This window comes from Lepidochelys kempii, chromosome 18, assembly GCF_965140265.1.
Source record: "Lepidochelys kempii isolate rLepKem1 chromosome 18, rLepKem1.hap2, whole genome shotgun sequence".
NCBI classification, from domain to species: Eukaryota; Metazoa; Chordata; order Testudines; family Cheloniidae; genus Lepidochelys; species Lepidochelys kempii.
In genome coordinates this window covers 1,750,687-1,771,744 of record NC_133273.1, presented here as the reverse complement: position 1 = coordinate 1,771,744, position 21,058 = coordinate 1,750,687, and the positions used below count along the sequence as shown (strand labels likewise).

Here is a 21,058-nt window from a genome sequence, read left to right as displayed (position 1 = left end):
ACAATCATCATTGCTGTGTACAGTATAAATTTTTTTTTAAACTTATACTCTGTGTGTGTGTGTGTGTGTATGTATGTATGTATATATATATATAAAATTTTGTCTGGCAAAAAAAAATTCCCTGGAATCTAATCCCCCTATTTACATGAATTTTTATGGGGAAATTGGATTCGCTTAACATCGTTTCGCTTAAAGTAGCATTTTTCAGGAACATAACTAGAACATTAAGTGAGGAGTTACTGTATTTAAACAAGTGAAGTGATTAAAAGTTCTCCATGACAGTGTACACAGTGTTCCTGTCTGTGCATGAGTTACATTTCTGATTCTCTTTCAGTCAAACTGATTTATGAGGGTGCTGGCTAGTTCTTCCCTCATAGAGTTTGTGTTGAGTGGTATGCATCAGAGATTGGTAGAAGGCCTGTTCTTATTTATCATCACTAGTGATTGTACAGAGGAGACAAAGTACATATTGAATTCATACTTTGATACTAATGGGGAGATTTTGCAAACGTTTATAAAGACAGATAATCAATATGGCAATATCTAGGGCAAAATTTTCTGAAACGGGTATTTATTGGAATTGATATTTTAAAAGCATTAAGACTAAATGAAGGATTTAGAGGTGAGTGTGTGTGGCAGATTTAGTATGCCCTTTTAATGCAATATGGCAGCAAAAAGCTAATGCAGTTTTAGTATGGCAAGGCAGAGGCAGTGTATCATGCCACACATGGCAATTCCTCTCTATTTGACACTGCTGAGCCTACATGTACAATAGTAGGTATAGTTGTGGGGATCTCTAACATATGTCACTGAACTGGAAGGGAGATACAATTAATCAAAACAGATCAAGAAGCCGGAGGGGTGTGTTTATGAGGAAAGAGTAAAAGTAATATGAGTGATTGAGGGGTGGAAGGAGAATAATATAGTCTGTCAAACATTTTAAGGGGGGTGTATGCTTGAAAGCCAAATTTTATTCTTAGGCTGGGATTTTCAAAGGAACCTAGAGGAATTCATCTCTCAAATCCCATTGTGTTTCACTGGAGTTTCTGTGCCTAACTCCTTCCTTGCTAATGACATGGCTGGAACAAAAGAAAATGGAAATTTTAAAAAATGATTTATGATATGCTCAGACCTCTGATTCATAGTTTTATTTTGATATCTAAGCACAGTGCGCCAGAAAACTGTGCATCTGGGATAATTAAAATAAGCTACTATTTTATGCAGATTGTTTCTTTTAGGGTTTTTATAGGCATGCAGTGTACACCATAGGCATATTACTAATTTCCTGTGAGTGACATTATCCTTCATTAAGGCTTTTTATTAATCCATAGCCTATTATTTATAACTGTCTGCATCCCCTCTGTTAATGCTCCTAGTGTCTACCTTGGGTGATTATGGTTATGCTGTGGGCAGGGGTGGACAATAGATTGGCAAGTGAGTGTGTACATTTCAGATTGTTAGCTTCTCCCCAGTTCTTTATCAATTAAATTAAGCCTCTTCTTTAATAGATCCTTTTGTAAAGTTAAATGACTGTCACATTTTGATTTTGTGATGTTGTTTGTCTCTTACCTCTGTTATAATAAACACTGCTTAGCTCTATGTTTCTAATGCAGTCTGTATAATACTGGGTATCTGTTGTACCCAGTAGAAAGAAAATGAATGAGGCCGGGACCCTGTGGGAAAAATAGCATGTGATCAAGTAATTAAAGAAACTGTCAAAATGCATATGTACAAGGGGACTGAATTAAGGTACAGGCAACCCTAATTCTGGCATTTTCTAACTTTGTAGTGCTAGACATTGCAACCTTAATGTTCTTTGAATGTAGGGTTTTATTTGTATAATAAATATAAATATTTCAAAATATGGTGAGCATATGATTTCATTTTGATCAGTTTATTTCCTAGCCTCTCATATGTGACGTGTCGTATGGTATGGGTTTTTTTGTTTTTTTTCTGAAGATTGTAGTTGTTTGGCATATTAGGCTTCCTTTCCTTGGCTTCTGAAAAGTAGCCTATCAGAACAGGGATTTATTTTGAAGGGCGAGTTGATTCATGAAGGACTTACTAAATAGTATGGGTTTGTGGTGTTGCAAGTTATTGTATTTGGGGGGAGTAATCAGTTATTTTGTAATGGACCAGCTGAGAGGTAAAGTTGTATTGCAAATGTGATGTGGTTGAGAAGTTTAGGCTGAGACTTCGTTCTCCTTCGAACAAGAAACAATGGGATTTCCCAAACCCTCCATATAAATTATCTGTATTAAGCATAGTGTATTTTAGGTGAGTCTACCCATTTAAAAGCTTTATTTAATTCTAGCTTTTATCAGGTGGTAGTCTGTTTTGATTTTATCCTTCTTGGGCTTTCCAGCAGGAATGTACAGTTAACTCCCTTCCTTTTTTGGGGGGCTACATAAAGCTAAAATAAGGCAGAAAAAGTGGGAGGTAGAGTGATTAGCTGCTGTTCCACCGGAGCTGATGAGCATGGAAACATGAACTGTAATAGAGAAAAGAATCTTTGCATTCTTCTACCAGCTTCCTTGAAATTTGGCATTGACAGTCTTGGAAAATGCTTTATATGCCACTGAATCTTTTGTGACTGCCATTTTTGAACAGAGATAAAGCTTTATGTCTTAAACAGAGTTTGGAAGAAGCACTAACTAGCCAATCGAACTCTTAAATCGATGTATGTCAGCAGATAGGTATTGATGGTATTGCTTAAGGACTTCCATTGTAGCTATCGCTTTAAGAATATCTTTGTGCTCTGCAGTGGTGCAGAAGCTTTTCTTGTAAGGGCAAGATAGACGCAGGCTTTAAGAACAAGTAGCAGGGTGGTGTGAATGCAGCCTTATGCTAATAGCAAACCAAAAGAGGAAGACTATGGATTGCACTCAGGATTTAAGAAACAAATTTCTTATTAATTAATCAAATTAATCCTTTTATGGAGGTGCTCAGTGGAAATTAAAGTCCAGTGCCAGGTAAGAATGAATGTGGTTAACAAAAAGCCTCAACGAGGGGTGGATCATCATGGAGTTTCAGTACCTGCTATGTATTGAATAGCTCTGACTATTTCAAGTTTCTCTTCCTTAGTATTATATAAATAAAGCAGGTTTGAGTTATTGTCTTAGCATTATTTTCTGAAAGTCTCCAGAGTGTCAGTGATCCAGGTTCCAAACCCTGCTAAACTAGAGCATCTGCAATTAGGATTTTATATATTCTGTATTTTTACTGAGTATCTTAAATACAGAAAAAACTACAATAGTGATGTATGGTGCTTTACAATGTATACCATTTTTACATCTTTACATAATTTTTTCATTCTTGAAACCAAAAAGCTAAAAAGGATTAAGCTGACTGTTTGCATTTGTTTTTGTTAGTCTGAATCATGTGGTTTCTTGATCTTCTCTGTAATTTTGCTGACAGTTTTAACCTTTTATTTTAAGTCATTTAATACAATGCAAGTGGGATCATGTATAGAGTTTACATAACCCTAAAGATAGCTGGTGGGAGACTTGTTATATTTCTGCAAGAAAATAGAAGTCCTTATTCTGGAGTGCTTCAGATACAAGTTGTATTGCCCTTTCGGTGGTCATGGATTTTTTTATTTTTATGAAAAGATGGTTACTTGTTATGCCAAGCAGTAAGTGATGAAAGAGGCCAGTGATTCAGACTATGTTAAAACCAGTTGCTGGGGCTGAAAATGAGCTTGGGTGACAGGAACCATTATGGGGAAAATGCATCCATTTTAAAAACAAATGTCGTAGATGGTTTCAAGTCCATTCTTGAAAGTGCATAGCATCACAGAGAAACCATAGACATTCTCGTTATGTGATACTATAATAAATTGCTATATATTTTCAGTTTTAGATAACACAATCTAAAAAATGTACAAAATCTTGGCATGTCTCTTTCGTGCATTAATGCAAAAATGTAGACTCTGTGGAGAGGGAAATTCTGACTTCGTTATTTGTCTAGAGTTGGGTTGTGGGAAAGGATTGAAGTAATGGTTGTACAGATATTTTTTTAACTGCTCTTCCACCTGTTTTGAATACTCTGTAAAACGATAGTTACTATAACAGGTTGGCAAAGAGTCCTGTGGCACTAGACTAACAGATGTATTGGAGCATAAGCTTTCATGGGTGAATATGTCTGTTATTCTGTAAGGTGCCACAGGACTCTTTACCGCTTTTACAGATCCAGACTAACATGGCTACCCCTCTGATACTTATAACAGGTTGGTAAAGCAATAAGTTTTATTTTCTCAAAAAACAGAATGGAGAGTGGTAAATAGTGGTATCCCCCCAGGGGTCTGTATTGGGACCAGTCCTATTCAACATATTTATAAATGATCTGGAAAAAGGAGTAAACATTGAGGTGGCAAAATTTGAAGATGATACAAAGCTACTCAAGATAGTTAAGTCCCAGGCACACTGCGAAGAGCTACAAAAGGGTCTCACAAAACTGGGTGACTGGGAACAAAATGGCAGATAAAATTCAGTGTTGATAAATGCAAAGTAAATCACATTGGAAAACATAATCCCAACTATATAAAATGATGGCGTCTAAATTAGCTGTTATCACTCAAGAAAGAGATCTTGGAGTCATTGTGGCTAGTTCTCTGGAAACAGCCACTCAATGTGCAGCAGCAGTCAAAAAAGCAAACAGAATGTTGGGAATCATTAAGAAAGGGATTGATAATAAGACAGAAAATATCATATTACCTCTATATAAATCCATGGTATGCCCACATCTTGAATACTGCGTGCAGATGTGGTCACCCCATCTCAAAAAATATATATTGGAATTGGAAAAGGTTCAGAAAAGGGCAACAAAAAAGATTTAGGGGTATGGAACAGCTTCCGTATGTGGAGAGATTAATAAGACTGGGATTTTTCAACTTGGAAAAGAGACGACTAAGGGGGGAAATGAAAGAGGTCTAGAAAATGACTGATGTGGAGAAAGTAAATAAGGAAGTGTTATTTACTGCTTCTCAGAACACGAAAATTAGTTGTTACTAAATTAAATTAATAGGCAGCAGGTTTAAAACAAATAATAGGAAGTATTTTTCACTCAATGCACAGTCAATCTGTGGAACTCCTTGCCAGAGAATGTCGTGAAGGCCAAAATTATAAAAGGGTTCAAAAAAGAACTAGATAAATTCATGGAAGATAGGTCCATCAATGGCTATTAGCCAGGATGGGCAAGAATGGTGTCCCTAGCCTCTGTTTGCCAGAAGCTGGGAATGGGCGACGGGATGGATCACTTGATGATTGCCTGTTCTGTTCATTCCCTCTAGGACACCTGGCACTGGCCACTGTTGGAAGACAGGATACTGGGCTAGATGGACCTTTGGTCTGACTCAGCATGGCTGTACTTGTATTCTAAAAACATCCAATTTTGAATTCAAAATTGTCTGTGATGGAGAATCCACTACAACCCTTGGTAAATTTTTCCAGTAGTTAAGTACTCTCGCCATTCAAAATGTATGCCTTAGTCTGAATTTGTTGAGCTTCAACATCCAGCCATTGATCATATTATACCTTTCCGTGCTAGGCTGAGGTGCCCATCATTAAATATTTGTTCTCTATGAAGACACTTACAGACTGTAATCAGGTCACTCATTCAGCCTTCTCTTTGTTAAGCTAAATGGAGTGAGATCTTTGAGTCTATCACTATACTATTACTGTTGCTATATTATTCATTTTTGTGGCTCTTCTCTGGACCCTCTCCAATTTATCAACATACTTAAATTCTGGACACCAGAACTGGACACAGTATTCCAACAGTGGCTGCACTAGTGCCAAAACAGAGGTAAAATAACCTGTCTACTTCTACTTTGTTTATGCATCCCACTGGGGCCACAGCATCACACTGGGAGCTTATGGTCAGCTGATTATCCACCACGACCTCCAGTTCTTTTTCAGAGTCACTGTTTCCTAGATTAGAGTCCCCCATCCAGTAATTAAAGATTAGGGCTCTCAACTGAATCACAGGAGACTTGAGTTCAATTCCCTCTTTTGTTATAGACTTCTTGAACAAGTCACTTAGGGTATGTCTACACTACAGGGCCTGTGTTGGCATAGTTATGGATTCTCTTCCAATAAGCAATGTTTCTTCTCAGTGTTTTCTCTACTTTCACAACTGCTAGTTTGAACTATAAGGGCATAATTTTATTACCTTAACTAGGTTGAATCAGGTAAATTTGGTATTTTGCCCTTTGTTTTATACATTAAACACTTTGCACACAAAGACCGACCATAAACCATAGCCACAGAATAAACCTCCGCTGCTTTTGCTCAATTAGATAATAAAACTGTTCCATCTCTTGGGTTACTGTACTGTATCTTAAACAAGTTTTGGGAAAGGGGTGGAAGAAGGATGGAATGGCAAAGGTAGCCTTTCACATTTCCTTGTTGGCTTCTTTACAAAAATGGTTACCCACAGACGGAAACGAAAGCTTCCTTTGAATCAACAAGATTGATTCACATGATCAGCAGGAAACGTGAAGTTATCCTTTCTTCTGAAAGGCCAAATGCTATTGCTTTCCACAGCTGAAGCAGAATTCTCAGTGTGTGAGAACCAAGCCTCACTGCTGTCATCACCACAAAGTGCTGCAGGCTATTCAATAACTCAACCTGTACACGTTGGATACTATTATCCTGCCCTGGGGATACAGAGAACTCCCACTAAATTCATATCCTGCAATGAGAGAATAGGTCCTGTTGAATATGGCTTGCTTAAAACTTTAGATAACAAATAACTCAGTTTTAGGTAAAGGACAAATGTCATCTTAAGTTATTATCTACGCAGCATCATTGGAATACATGGTACTTTGCAGACATAAATAAAATAGCTGATGGTATGTTTACACTACAGTCACTACAACAGCAAAGCTACAGCGCTGCAGCTGTGCTGTACTAGTGTCATAATCTAGAAACTTCCTACACTGATGGAAAGAGCTCATCTGTTGATTTAGATAGTATACCTCTCCAAGAGGCCGTAGGTTGATGGAAGAATCCTGTCAACCGAGCTGTATCTGCTCCAAGGGTTAGTTCAACCTAATTTCAGAACTCAGGGTGCAAAATTTTTCACAGCCCTGTGCAAGGTAGCTATGTCAACCTAAGTTTTAGGTGTAGACCAGACTTCAGGGTTTCAGAGGGGTAGCCCTGTTAGTCTGTATCAGCAAAAACAATGAGGAGTCCTTGTGGCACCTTAGAGACTAACACATTTATTTGGGCATAAGCGTTCGTGGGCTATAACTGACTTCATCAGATGCATGGAGTGGAAAATACAGCAGGCAGGTCTAAATACACAGCAAATGAAAAGATGGGAGTAGCCTTACCGAGTGGGGGTTCAGTGCTAATGAGGCCAATTCAGTTAGGGCGGATGTGGCCCATTTCCAACAGTTGGCAAGGAGGAGTGAACATCAACAGAGGGAAATTATTTTTTGTAGTGACCCAGCCACTCCCAGTCTTTATTCAGGCCTAATTTGATGGTGTCAAGTTTGCAAATTAATTCCAGTTCTGCAGTTTCTTGTTGAACTCTGTTTTTGAAGTTTTTTTCTTGAAGAATTGCCACTTTTAAGTCTGTTATTGAGTGTCCAGGGAGATTGAAGTGCTCTCCTACTGGTTTTTGAAAGTTACAATTCTTGATGTCTGATTTGTGTCCATTTATTCATTTGCGTAGAGACTGTCCGGTTTGTCCAATGTACATGGCAGAGGGACATTGCTGGCACATGATGGCATATATCACATTGGTTAGATGAGCAGGTGAACAAGCCCCTGATGGTGTGGCTGATGTGGTTAGGTCCTATGATGGTGTCCCTTGAATAGATATGCGGACAGAGTTGGCAACGTGGTTTGTTGCAGGGATTGGTTCCTGGGTTAGTGTTTTTGTTGTGTGGTGAGTAGGTGCTGGTGAGTATTTGCTTCAGGTTGGGGGGGCTGTCTTTAAGCAAGGACTGGCCTGTCTCCCAAGGTCTGTGAGAGTGAGGGATCGTCCTTCAGGATAGGTTGTAGATCCTTGATGATGCGTTGGAGAGGTTTTAGTTGGGGGCTGAAGGTGATGGCTAGTGGTGTTGTTATTTTCTTTGTTGGGCCTGTCCTGTAGTAGGTGACTTCTGGGTACTCTTCTGGCTCTGTCAATCTGTTTCTTCACTTCAGCAGGTAGGTATTGTAGTTGTAAGAATGCTTGATAGAGATCTTGTAGGTGTTTGTCTCTTTCTGAGGGGTTGGAGCAAATGTGGTTGTATTGTAGAGCTGGGCTGTAGACAATGGATTGTGTGATGTGGTCTGGATGAAAGCTGGAGGCATGTAGGTAAGCATAGTGGTCAGTAGGTTTCCAGTATAGGGTGGTGATTATGTGACCATCGCTTATTTGCACAGTAGTGTCCAGGGAGTGGATTTCTTGTGTGGACTGGTCCAGGCTGAGGTTGATGGTGGGGTGGAAATTGTTGAAATCCTGGTGGAATTCTTCAGGGAGAAATTCTGGCTCCGTTAAAGTCATTGGGAGCTTTGCCATTGACTTCAGTGTGGCCAGGATTTCACTCCAACACTCTGTCCTATAGAGTTTACAACTTATTCCTATTTTGGAGAAGCAGAACTAAAGACTTTTCTTTAAAAAATTGTAGGAAATGGCAGGCAATAGAGATTCATAGATTACAAGGCCAGAAGGGACCACTGTGATAATGTAGTCTAACCTCCTGTATAACACAGGCCAGAGAACTGCCCAAAAATAATTCCTAGAGCATATCTTTTAGAAAACGGAACAGTTTTATTATCTATTGAGCAAAAGCAGAGGATGTTTATGGTGTGGCTATGGTTTATGGTCTGGCTTTTTGTGGAAAGTGTTTACTATATAAAACAAAGGGATAAATACCAAATTTACCCCGATTCAACCTAGTTAAGGTAATAAAATTATGTCCCTTATGTTCAAACTGGCAGTTGTGAAAGTTAAGAAAAGAAGGAACATTGCTTATTAGAAGAGAATCCTTTATATCTTTATTAAAAAAAAAATATTAAGATATGGGCTGAGCACAGTCTTGGAAGTCAGGGATTCCAGTTTTCTATTCTCAGCTTTGTTGCTGATTCTGTATATAGGCATGTTTACCTCTGCCTAGCTCTAATATTGTGATATTGCTAATAATGGAGGGATGTTGGGAGGATTAAAATTATGAAAGGTGATCTCTGTAATAAATATTATTATCTTAGGAGGTATTGTTTCATGATTTCTGTGTGTATATAAAGTCTGCTGCAGTTTCCACGGTAAACATCTGATGAAGTGAGCTGTAGCTCACGAAAGCTCATGCTCAAATAAATTGGTTAGTCTCTAAGGTGCCACAAGTACTCCTTTTCTTTTTGCGAATACAGACTAACACGGCTGTTCCTCTGAAACCTGTCATTATTATCTTTTTAATTCTTGTTTAAATATTCAAATTAGCAGAAATTCAAATTCTGTTTTGAGCTTCCTTGCTGCAAAAGTGACATTCTTCATGACAGTTTCATGGAAACACAGTTTAAAAGGTTGCAAACAGTTTTCGATGCTGCTCTAACAGTGATAGAACTGTTCTAGGGAGAGCTTCAGCATTTAAAAATCAAACATTTTATTTAGTTTTTAAACACTCAAGTAGTTGGTCTTCTGATTGTTCAAGTAGTATTAAAGGCATGGAATTGGTTTATATGCTTTGTGGCACTGACAATAAGCTTTTTTGTATTGCTGATATCACAGTGGCCACTGTCAACAGAAGGCTCAGAAATACTCTTTGTAAGTAAAGGGTTACAGGGCCTGATCAGCAGGATGCTGTGGACCGTCAAGTCTTTAGAGTTAATGGATGTTGAAGATTGGCATCTTGCAGGATTAGACCCATGATTAGATAGTTTAGGCTCAAAATTTAGCTTTTGTGCATTTATTTTTCTTTGAACAAATCCTAAGTGTTTGTTTTCATGGTATTTAAAAAAAACAAACAGTGAGAATATATTTTAGTTCGAATTTGGGCAATCTCCTGTAGCATCCTGAACACTATTAAGACAGTAGTTCTCAAACTTATTTGATCGCGCCCCCTTCTTTGTGTCGGTAGTATGTTGCGCCGTCCCCCCTTCTTCCCCCACCACACAACTACATATACAGATTAAAAAAAAAAGACTGCAACTCTCACTAAATATTACAAACAGTAAGGCATTGATTCAAACAGAGCCAATGATCCATTGTAAGAGCAAAAGCAAAACTGATTGTGGTTGATGCTTACAATTAAATGTGCACACCCCGTCTTAGCAAACGGATTAACGTACAGATGGCAACGACTTTGTCTAATGCTATGCAAGTTTAACAGAAATCCATCAAAATGCACAGCGCCATCTGAGGACCTGATATGTCTGGAGGAATCAGCTTTTGTAGTTATTCATTGCTGTGGGTAAAATGTGCAAAGTACATTTCTCCCCCTGCCTGCCCACAGCGCCGCAACCCGCTCCTCCCCCGCCCCCCCCAACACATTCTGGCATAAGAACCTCTGGAATAAGAAACGGAATGTGAATCTAACGGAAAACAATATAGAACTGATCATTCTGAAATGTAAATATGATTTTAAAAATGTCTGGTATTACTGATTAAGGCCCTGATCCTTCAAACCCTTGAAGGCAATGAGACTATTCTTGTGCGTAGAATTAAGTGTGTTACATTTTCAAGATTAGAACCTTAAAGAGTTTCTAAAAGTAAAGAAATGTTGTTTTTTAAATATCTTTTTGTATCCCTGTACAAATGTCATTTCCAAATAAATATCAGGTTAATTATCTTTAGAAGGTCTGTTTTCGTGGTTTACTGTAGTATCTTTCCAATGTAAAATTGCTGAGAAGAGCAAGATGATTGCAGCTTTCTTTTAAATCACAGTGCCAACATATTAAAAATTGGATTATACTGGCAGCCCCCTTTAGAAGTGATTGTGGTGGATGGGGGGAAGGATTTAATGGTTTTAAAAAACCAAAACAAACAAGGAAACAATTATAATTTCCACATGATTACCAAAACAGGCCAGGCTTATGTCAGAGCATTCAGTGCTGATTAGCAGAGTTTGTCTCACTGAATGTAGAGTTTATTTTCGTATTCTTTAAAGAGCAGAGGTAGGTGTAAAAAGAAAAGGAGTACTTGTGGCACCTTAGAGACTACCAAATTTATTTGAGCATAAGCTTTCGTGAGTGACAGCTCACTTCATCGGATGCATGCAGTGGAAAATACAGTGGCGAGATTTTATATACACAGAGAACATGAAACAATGGGTTTCAAATATACTTTAACGAGAGTAATCAGGTAAGGTGAGTTATTACCAGCAGGAGAGAAAAAAAACCTTTTGTAGTGTGACAAAGTTCCTCCTATACCTTGGTGGGTCTTGCGCTTATTGTTGGATTTGCTTGCCTTGGAGCTTCACGGCAGCCCTTAGTTTGGCTGTTTTCATGAACCCACAGTCCAGGTCAACTCCTCCTGTGTCTGACCAGGAATTGGGAGGTTTGGGGGGAACCCGGGCCCGCCCTCTACTCTGGGTTCCAGCCCAGGGCCCTGTGGAATGCAGCTGTCTAGAGTGCCTCCTGGAACAGATGTGCGAGAGCTACAACTCCCTGGGCTACTTCTCCTGGCCTCCTCCCAACACCTTCTTTATCCTCACCATAGGACCTTCCTCCTGGTGTCTGATAATGCCTGTACTCCTCAGTCCTCCAACAGTATGCTTTCTCACTCTCAGCTCCTAGCGCCTCTTGCTCCCAGCTCCTCACACGCAAACCACAAACTGAAGTGAGCTCCTATTTAAAACCCAGGTGCCCTGATTAGCCTGCCTTAATTGATTCTAGCAGCTTCTTGATTGGCTGCAGGTGTTCTAATCAGCCTGTCTTAATTGTCTCCAGAAAGTTCCTGGTTGTTCTGGAACCGTCCCTGTTACCTTACCCAGGGAAAAGGGACCTACTTAGCCTGGGGCTAATATATCTGCCTTCTTTTACTCTCCTATAGCCATCTGGCCCGACCCTGTCAGAGTAGTGATAATCAAGATGGTCCATTTCCAGCAGTTGACAAGAGCATGTGAGCAACAATGGGGGGAGGGGGGAAAATAAACATGGGGAAATAGTTTTACTTTGTGTAATGACACATCCACTCCCAGTCTTTATTCAAGCCTAAGTTAATGGTGTCCAGTTTGCAAATTAATTCCAATTCTGCAGTCTCTCGTTGGAGTCTGTTTTTGAAGTTTTTTTTGTTGAAGAATTGCCACTTTTAGGTCTGTAATTGAGTGACCAGAGAGATTGAAGTGTTCTCCGACTGGTTTTTGAATGTTATAATTCTTGACGCCTGATTTGTGTCCATTGATTCTTTTACATAGAGACTGTCCAGTTTGGCCAATGTACAAGGCAGAGGGGCATTGCTGGCACATGATGGCATATATCACATTGGTAGATGTGCAGGTGAACGAGCCTCTGATATTGTGGCTGATGTGATTAGGTGTCCCCATAGGGATATTACCCATATTTGTCCAGGAAATCAATTCTTGAGGGATATACTTACTCACTTTAGGAAACCTGAAGGATTGTATCTGCTTGGTTGAATGAGAGTGCCTTTGGAGATGTTTGTGTATCTGCTTACACTAGAGAGGTGGTTTTAGATGTTTTAACAAATAAAATGCGTTCTGTTTGTACCATGCTCTTGTCATTATAGAACACAATCCTTTTTTCCATTTTGTTTTCCTTAACTTGATGTACTGTAGAATTCCCAGAAGTCCTGTGCAGCAGCCCCTTGAGGACCGGATCTTCACTCCGACAGTCTCAGCTGTGTTCAGCACTGTAAGTATGTAAGGGCAGTTCTGCAAAATCCTAAACTGTCAGTTTTCTGGGGTTTTTTTGTTTTTTTTTTAAAGGAGACACATTTTTCTTATGCATATAAGCAAGTAGAAATTGTTATGCACTTTTAGTAATAGCAAAAAATAAACTTCGTTACCCCCCTAAAATTGCTCCTCGTTAGCACAGGATATAAAAAACCATTTTTTTTTTTTTGGCACATAAATGGAGAGCAAGACCTGTTGAGCTATACCCTTATTTCTTAAACATTTGCAGTTCTACGCACAGAATTTACAGTTGAAATTTCTAAGCGTGCTTCGCTAAGTAAAAATGTTATCAGCCATATTCTTAGTCCGTCTGCTCCCCTTCTCTTCAAAGAATAACTTGATGGAACATATTAATTACTGCACAATTCTATCAAGACACTGATGTTTCTATTTCATAAGAAAAAGTTATGTGGGATAGTTGTTCTTCATGATCATCAGGCTCAAAGGGTAGTGATCAATGGCTCCATGTCTAGTTGGCAGCCAGTATCAAGCGGAGTCCCCCAAAGGTCGGTCCTGGGGTCAGTTTTGTTCAATATCTTCATTAATGATCTGGAGAATGGTGTGGATTGCAGATGACACTAAACTCGGAGGAGTGGTAGATACGCTGGAGGGCAGGGATAGGATACAGAGGGACATAGACAAATTGGAGGATTGGGCCAAAAGAAATCTGATGAGGTTCAATAAGGATAAGTACAGGGTCCTGCACTTAGAATGGAAAAACCCAATGCACAGCTACAGACTAGGGACCGAATGGCTAGGCAGCAGTTCTGCAGAAAAGGACCTAGGTGTGACAGTGGACGAGAAGCTGGATATGAGTCAGCAGTGTGCCCTTGTTGCCAAGAAGGCCAATGGCATTTTGGGATGTATAAGTAGGGGCATAGCGAGCAGATCAAGGGACGTGATCATCCCCCTCTATTCGACATTGGTGAGGCCTCATCTGGAGTACTGTGTCCAGTTTTGGGCCCCACACTACAAGAAGGGTGTGGATAAATTGGAAAGAGTCCATCGAAGGGCAACAAAAATGTTTAGGGGTCTGGAACACATGACTTATGAGGAGAGGCTGAGGGAACTGGGATTGTTTAGTCTGCAGAAGAGAAGAATGAGGGGGGATTTGATAGCTGCTTTCAACTACCTGAGAGGTGGTTCCAGAGAGGATGGTTCTAGACTGTTCTCAGTGGTGGAAGAGGACAGGACAAGGAGTAATGGTCTCAAGTTGCAGTGAGGAAGGTTTAGGCTGGATATTAGGAAAAACTTTTTCACTAGGAGGGTGGTGAAACACTGGAATGCGTTGCCTAGGGAGGTGGTGGAATCTCCTTCCTTAGAAGTTTTTAAGGTCAGGCTTGACAAAGCCCTGGCTCGGATGATTTAATTGGGGATTGGTCCTGCTTTTGAGCAGGGGGTTGGACTAGATGACCTCCTGTGGTTCCTTCCAACCCTGATATTCTATGATTCTATCATTCCCCTCTGTTCGACATCGGTGAGACCTCATCTGTGTCCAGTTTTGGGCCCCACACTATAAGAAGGATGTGGAAAAATTGGAAAGAGTCCAGCGGAGGGCAACAAAAATGATTAGGGGACTGGAACACATGTCCTATGAGGAGAGGCTAAGGGAACTGGGGATGTTTAGTCTACAGAAGAGAAGAATGAGAGGGGATTTGATAGCTGCTTTCAAGTACCTGAAAGGGGGTTCCAAAGAGGATGGCTCTTGACTGTTCTCAGTGGTAGCAGATGACAGAACAAGGAGTAATGGTCTCAAGTTGTAGTGGGGGAGATTTAGGTCGGATATTAGGAAAAACTTTTTCACTAGGAGGATGATGAAACATTGGAATGCATTACCTAGGGAGGTGGTGGAATCTCCTTCTTTTAAGGTTTTTAAGGTCAGGCTTGACAAAGCCCTGGCTGGGATGATTTAGTGGGGGCTTGGTCCTGCTTTGAGCAGGGGGTTGGACTAGATGACTTCCTGAGGTCTCTTCGAAGCCTGATATTCTATGTTTCTGTGATGATTCTATGATTCTAATTATGAGGGGAATTCAGGTTGGAAATCTAGCAATGTTTATTTTTGCATACGTGATAACATTTTTCAATTCATGACTTTTATTTTTCAAATAGTAAGAGCCAGAAGCCCATTACTCCTTTAGAGCTTCAATATACTGAAAGCTAGTATGCAGCTCTGATTGTGGGGGAAAAAGAAAAGTACAAAGAAAAATAAATGCTTCAGTTTTCCAAAAAAGTATTACAAACTAATGTATTTAATTACCAAAAATACTCTTAAACTCTTTTTGAAACGTTTTGGAAAAAAGGAAGAAAAACTTGTAGATCTTAGAAACTCATGTTTAGCATGATAGCATAAATTACTTATGGAAACGTCTTTTAGTAGAGGTGCTTCTGCTTATTTGGATGACTGGCAGATGAAGGGGTCTTCTCCTCAAGATGCAGAATCCAAAATAATTTGTTGCCTTTTCCATCTAGGATTCAGGATAATCATGGAAAAGAACTCTGACCCTTTCTCAGAGTTTATTCCACTTGAGAGACCTCATCAACACAGTGGAAGGGAAAGGTTTTCTTGACTCAGGTGGGATCAGTGGTTCTACCCTCTGTCACCCCACATTTCCCTGAGAATCAGGGAGTAGCTACAATAGTGGGAGGACTCAGATAACCTATCCACAAGGGTTCCTTTGGCTGCCTCGCAGTGTGTATCTGTTGCAACAGATACTGGTCTGAAAGGTTACAGCACAACACCGACCAGTCTGTTGGTTAAAAGTTTATGTGCGCGAGTAGTTTAAAAAATGGCATGTCAACAGACTTGAGTTGCAGACTGTTTGCTGATGTTAGCAGTCATGCAGTGGATTCAGAACCAACCTTTAATGCAAACCAGTGAAGTGTCTTTGATAGCAATCATAATCAAACAAGAGGAACAAGAAGGAAGACACAGACTGTTGAAGCTAGGGTTAGCATATTTCAGGTTTCCAAAAAAGAGGATACTGCTGAAAAAGGGGGAGCTGAGGAGGGGAGAACAGTAACTAGCCCAGTATCCTATCTTCCAATAGTGGCCAATGCCAGAATGAATAGAACAGGTAATCATCAAGTGATCTATCCCCTGTTGCCCATTCCCAGCTTCTGGCAAACAGGGTTGCCCATTCCCAGTTCCTGCCCATCCTGGCTAATAGCCATTGATGGACCTATCCTCCATGAATTTATCTAGTTCTTTTTTTAACCCTGTTATGGTGTTGGCTTTCACAATATCCTCTGGCAAAGAGTTCCACAGGTTGACTGTGCATTGTGTGAAGAAATATTTCCTTTTGTTTTTATAAAACCTGCACCCGATTAATTTCATTTGGTGACCCCTAGTTCTTAAGTTATGAGAAGGAGTAAATAACACATTCTCCACACCCGTCATGATTTTATAGACCTCTATCTTATCCGCCCCCTTAGTCGTCTCTTTTCCAAGCTGAAAAGTCCCAATCTTACTAATCTCTTCTCATATGGAAGCTGTTCCATACCCCTTAATAATTTTTGTTGTCCTTTTCTGAACCTTTTCCAATATATCTTTTTTGAGATGGGGCAACCACATCTTCACGCAGTATTCAAGATGTGGGCATACCATGGATTTATATAGAGGGAATATGATATTTTCTGTCTTATTATCTATTCCTTTTTTAATGATTCCCAACACTGTTACCTTTTTTCACTGCTGCTGGACATTGAGTGGCTGTTTTCAGAGAGCTATCCACAGTGACTCCAAGATATTTCTTGAGTGGTAACAGGCAATTTAGACCCTATCATTTTATATATGTAGTTGGGATTATGTTTTCAATTTGCATTACTTTGCATTTATCAACATTGACTTTCATCTGCCATTCTGTTGCCCAGTCACCCAGTTTTGTAAGATTCTTTTGTAGCTCTTCGCAGTCTGCTTTGGATTTAATTATCTTGAGTAGTTTAGTATCATCTGCAAATTTTGTCACCTCACTGTTAAACCCTTTTTCCAGATTATTTATGAATATGTTCAACAGCACTGGTCCCAGTACAGACCCTTGTTGGAAACTACTATTTACCTCTCTCCATTCTGAAAACTGACCATTTATTCCTACCCTTTGTTTCCTGTCTTTTATCCAGTTACTGATCCATGATCTTCTCTTTTATCCCATGATACCTTACTTTGCTTAAGAGCCTTTGGTGAGGGACCTTGTCAAAGGCTTTCTGAAAATCTGAAGTACACTATATCCACTGGATCACCCTTGTCCATGTCAAGGAATTCTAGCAGATGGGTGAGGCATGATTACCTTTTACAAAAACCATGTTGACTGTGCCCCAACAAATCATGTTCAGCTCTGTGACTCATAATTTTGTTCTTTACTATAGTTTCAATCAGTTTGCCTAGTACTGAAGTTTAGACTTATTAGCCTGTAATTGCCAGGATCACCTCTGGAGCGTTTTTAAAAAATTGGGGTCATATTAGCTATTCTCCAGTCATCTGGTACAGATTTTAATGATAGAGTACAGTTGGGAGAGCTGGAGGGAATACCTGCAGCAGGGTATTGCTAGAGGTGGGGGGCAGCATCTCTCCCTGTTATAGAATCATAAAAGACTAGGGTTGGAAGAGACCTCAGGAGATCATCTAGTCCAATCCCCCTGCTCAAAGCAGGACCAACCCTAACTAAATCATCCCAGTGAGGGCCTGGTCAAGCCGGGCCTTAAAAACCCCTAAGGATGGAGATTCCACCACCTCCCTAGGTAACCTATTCCAGTGTTTCACCACTCTCCTAGTGAAATAGCTTTTCCTAATATCCAGCCTAGACCTCCCCCACTGCAACTTGAGACCATTGCTCCTTGTTCTGTCATCTGCCACCACTGTGAACAGCCTAGCTCCATCCTCTTTGGAACCTCCCTTCAGGTAGTTGAAGGCTTCTATTAAATCCCGCTCCCTCTCCTTCTCTTCCGCAGACTAAATAAGCCCAGTTCCCTCAGCCTCTCCTCATAAGTCATGTGTTCCAGTCCCCTAATCATTTTTGTTGGCCTCCGCTGGACTCTGTCCAATTTGTCCACATCCTTTCTGTAGTGGGGCCCAAAACTGGATGCAATACTCCATATGTGGCCTTACCAGTGGTGAATAGAGGGGAATAATCACTTCCCTCGATCTGCTGGCAACGCTCCTACTAATTCAGCCCAGTACGTCATTTGCTTTCTTGGCAACAAGGGCACACTGTTGACTCATATCCAGCTTCTCCTCTACTGTAATCCCTAGGTCCTTTTCTGCTGAACTGCCACTTAGCCAGTCAGGCCCCAGCCTGAAGCAGGGCATGGAATTCTTCCCTCCTACATGAAGGACTCTGCATTTGTCCTTGTTGAACCTCATCAGATTTCTTTTGGCCCAATCCTGCAATTTGTTTAGGTCACTCTGGACCCTATCCTACCTTCCAGCATATTTACCTCTCCCCCCTGCTTAGTGTCATCTGTGAAGTTGCTGAGAGTGCAATCCATCCCATCATCCAGATCCTTAATGAAGATTTTGAACAAAATTGGTCCCAGGTCCAACGCCTGGGGCACTCCGCTTGATACCAGCTGCCAGCTAGACATTGAGCCATTGATCACTACCTGTTGAGCCTGATGATCTAGCCAGCTTTCTATCCACCTTATAGTCCATTCATCCAATCCATAATTCTTTAACTTGCTGGCAAGAATACTGTGGGAGACAATATCAAAAGCTTTGCTAAAGTGAAGGTATATCACATCCACTGCTGTCCCCTTATCCATAGGGCCATTTATCTCATCATGAAGGCAATCAGATTGGTCAGGCATGACTTTCCCTTGGTGAATCCATGTTGACTGTTCCTGATCACCTTTTTCTCCACCAAGTGCTTCAAAATGAATTCCTTGAGGAAATTCTCAATGATTTTTTTTGGGGACTGAGGTGAGGCTGTAGTTTCCCAGATTCTCCTTTGTTCCTTTTTTAAAGATAGGGCTATAATTGCCTTCTTCCAATTGTCCGGGACCTCCCCTGATCGCCACGAGTTTTCAAAGATAATGGCCAATGGCTCTGCAATCACATCGGCGAACTCCCTCAGCACCCTCGGATGCATTGCATCTGGCCCCGTGGACTTGTGCATGTTCAGCTTTTCTAAATAGTCTTTAACCTGTTTTTTCACCACGAAGGGCTGCTAACCTCCTCCCCATACTATGCTGCCAAGTACAGCAATCTGGGAGCTGACCTTGTCTGAAGACCAAGGCAAAAAAAAAAGCGTTGAGTACTTCAGCTTTTCCCACATCATCTGTCGTTTTCACTGACCACCTTCTTTTTGCTAACATACCTGTAGAAATCTCTCTTGTTACCCTTCACATCCCTTGCTAGCTACAACTCCAGTTGCGGTTTGGCCTTTCTGATTACACTCCTGCATGCTCAAGCTGTATTTTTATACTCCTCCCTAGTCATCTGTCCAAGTTTCCAGTTCTTGTAAGCTTCCTTTTTGTGTTTAAGCTCATCGAAGGTTTTTTGTTCTTTGTGTGCTTGCTCATGTCCATTCCATATGAGATGTGTGTGCTTGCCACATGCACCGGTGCTGGCAGTTTTTCCTCAGCCATATCCATAGGGGACTGGCTCTAGCGCTCCCTGGAGTGGTGCCCACAAGTTGCCTAGTATAAGAGGCTCCGCAGACTCCCCCCACCCTCAGTTCCTTCTTGCTGCCAGTGACAGTGCTGGAATTTCTGCTGCTTCGGCTAGCATTGTTTCGGTCTCAGTTCTTGCGAACTTTGAAAACCTGTAATGTAGTTGTATATAGTTAGTAGTTCCGTACTTACCCTTAGTAGTAGTTCTTCGTTAGTTCCAAACAGGACTCAGCCGTGGGACGGGGCATACCCTGATCCCCAGGCTTTAAGTGCTGCAATTGCTGCAAAGAGCCTATGCCCATCAGCGATCCACATACCAGCTGCCTAAGGTGCTTAGTCGAGGGGCACATAAGTGATGTGCCGTATCTGCACGTCCTTTAAACCTAGGGCGAAGAAGGAGTGCAATACCCTTTAGAAAGTGCTCATTGTGGAGTCGGTCCTCACTTCGGCACCAGAGCAGTGGTTCGACTCCGAACCGAGCACCGTGGTCTCCGTGTGCAGTGCTCTGGCGGTGCTGTCTATGAGCCGGCACTGGTCCCCCTCTATGGCTCCAATCAAGAAGACAAAAAAGACTGTGAGGGAAAGATCTCCTACCTCCAGTAAGGGTAAGGAGCGGGCTGGGGATGAGCCACGACCCGTGCTGGACAGCACAATGTCCCCCTCGGGAAGTCGGGCCCCAGCTCAAGTTGAGCGGTGCAGCTCATCCCACACTTCACCTGTGACTCTGTATAGCAGCACAGGCCCTGGCCAGCTTCAGGTGCCGTTGATGGCCGAAGTCCTTCAAGCAGCTCAGGAGATCCTGATACTCCCGCCCTCAACGGCTCCAGTGGTACCTTGGTCTCATGGAAAACTCATGTTGGGACCTGTGTGTGTCCCCCCGCCTCAGTGGCACTGTTACCCATTGAGAGGAACATCCTGCCATTACTTGCCCGCCTTTAGTTGTCATGCCTCAGGACGAGAGAGGCAGGCTCAGTGGAGCCCTCTTCAGTCGCCGCACAGAGGGCACAAGTTGAGGTGTGTCTCGCCAGTAGATTGGTGCAGATGCTCTGAGGCATGTGCCACCTGACAAGAACTTCTGGACCAGCCCCTACTGTCTCCAAGGGCCCGGTATCGAGCATGGGACCAATCGAGGATCAGAGACTGCAGATCGCCTGGCCATCATCGCCCGTCTCCCAGCAGTAGGTCCCCTACTTCATAGAATCATAGAATATCAGGGTTGGAAGGGACCCCAGAAGGTCATCTAGTCCAACCCCCTGCTCGAAGCAGGACCAATTCCCAGTTAAATCATCCCAGCCAGGGCTTTGTCAAGCCTGACCTTAAAAACCTCTAAGGAAGGAGATTCTACCACCTCCCTAGGTAACGCATTCCAGTGTTTCACCACCCTCTTAGTGAAAAAGTTTTTCCTAATATCCAATCTAAACCTCCCCCACTGCAACTTGAGACCATTACTCCTCGTTCTGTCATCTGCTACCATTGAGAACAGTCTAGAGCCATCCTCTTTGGAACCCCCTTTCAGGTAGTTGAAAGCAGCTATCAAATCCCCCCTCATTCTTCTCTTCTGCAGGCTAAACAATCCCAGCTCCCTCAGCCTCTCCTCATAACTCATGTGTT

The 21,058-nt window shown here is 41.4% G+C and overlaps 1 protein-coding gene across 17 annotated transcripts in view; it reads left to right on the top strand.

The window, feature by feature from the left end:
• Nucleotides 1–21,058, top strand: part of EIF4G3 (eukaryotic translation initiation factor 4 gamma 3) — a 440,859-nt gene that overhangs the window by 82,129 nt on the left and 337,672 nt on the right. For all 17 annotated transcript variants that reach the window (XM_073316601.1, XM_073316591.1, XM_073316590.1 and 14 more), the window contains exon 2: nt 12,728–12,803. In XM_073316601.1, coding sequence (XP_073172702.1) covers nt 12,728–12,803 — 76 coding nt within the window. The remainder of the gene's footprint in view (nt 1–12,727; nt 12,804–21,058) is intronic.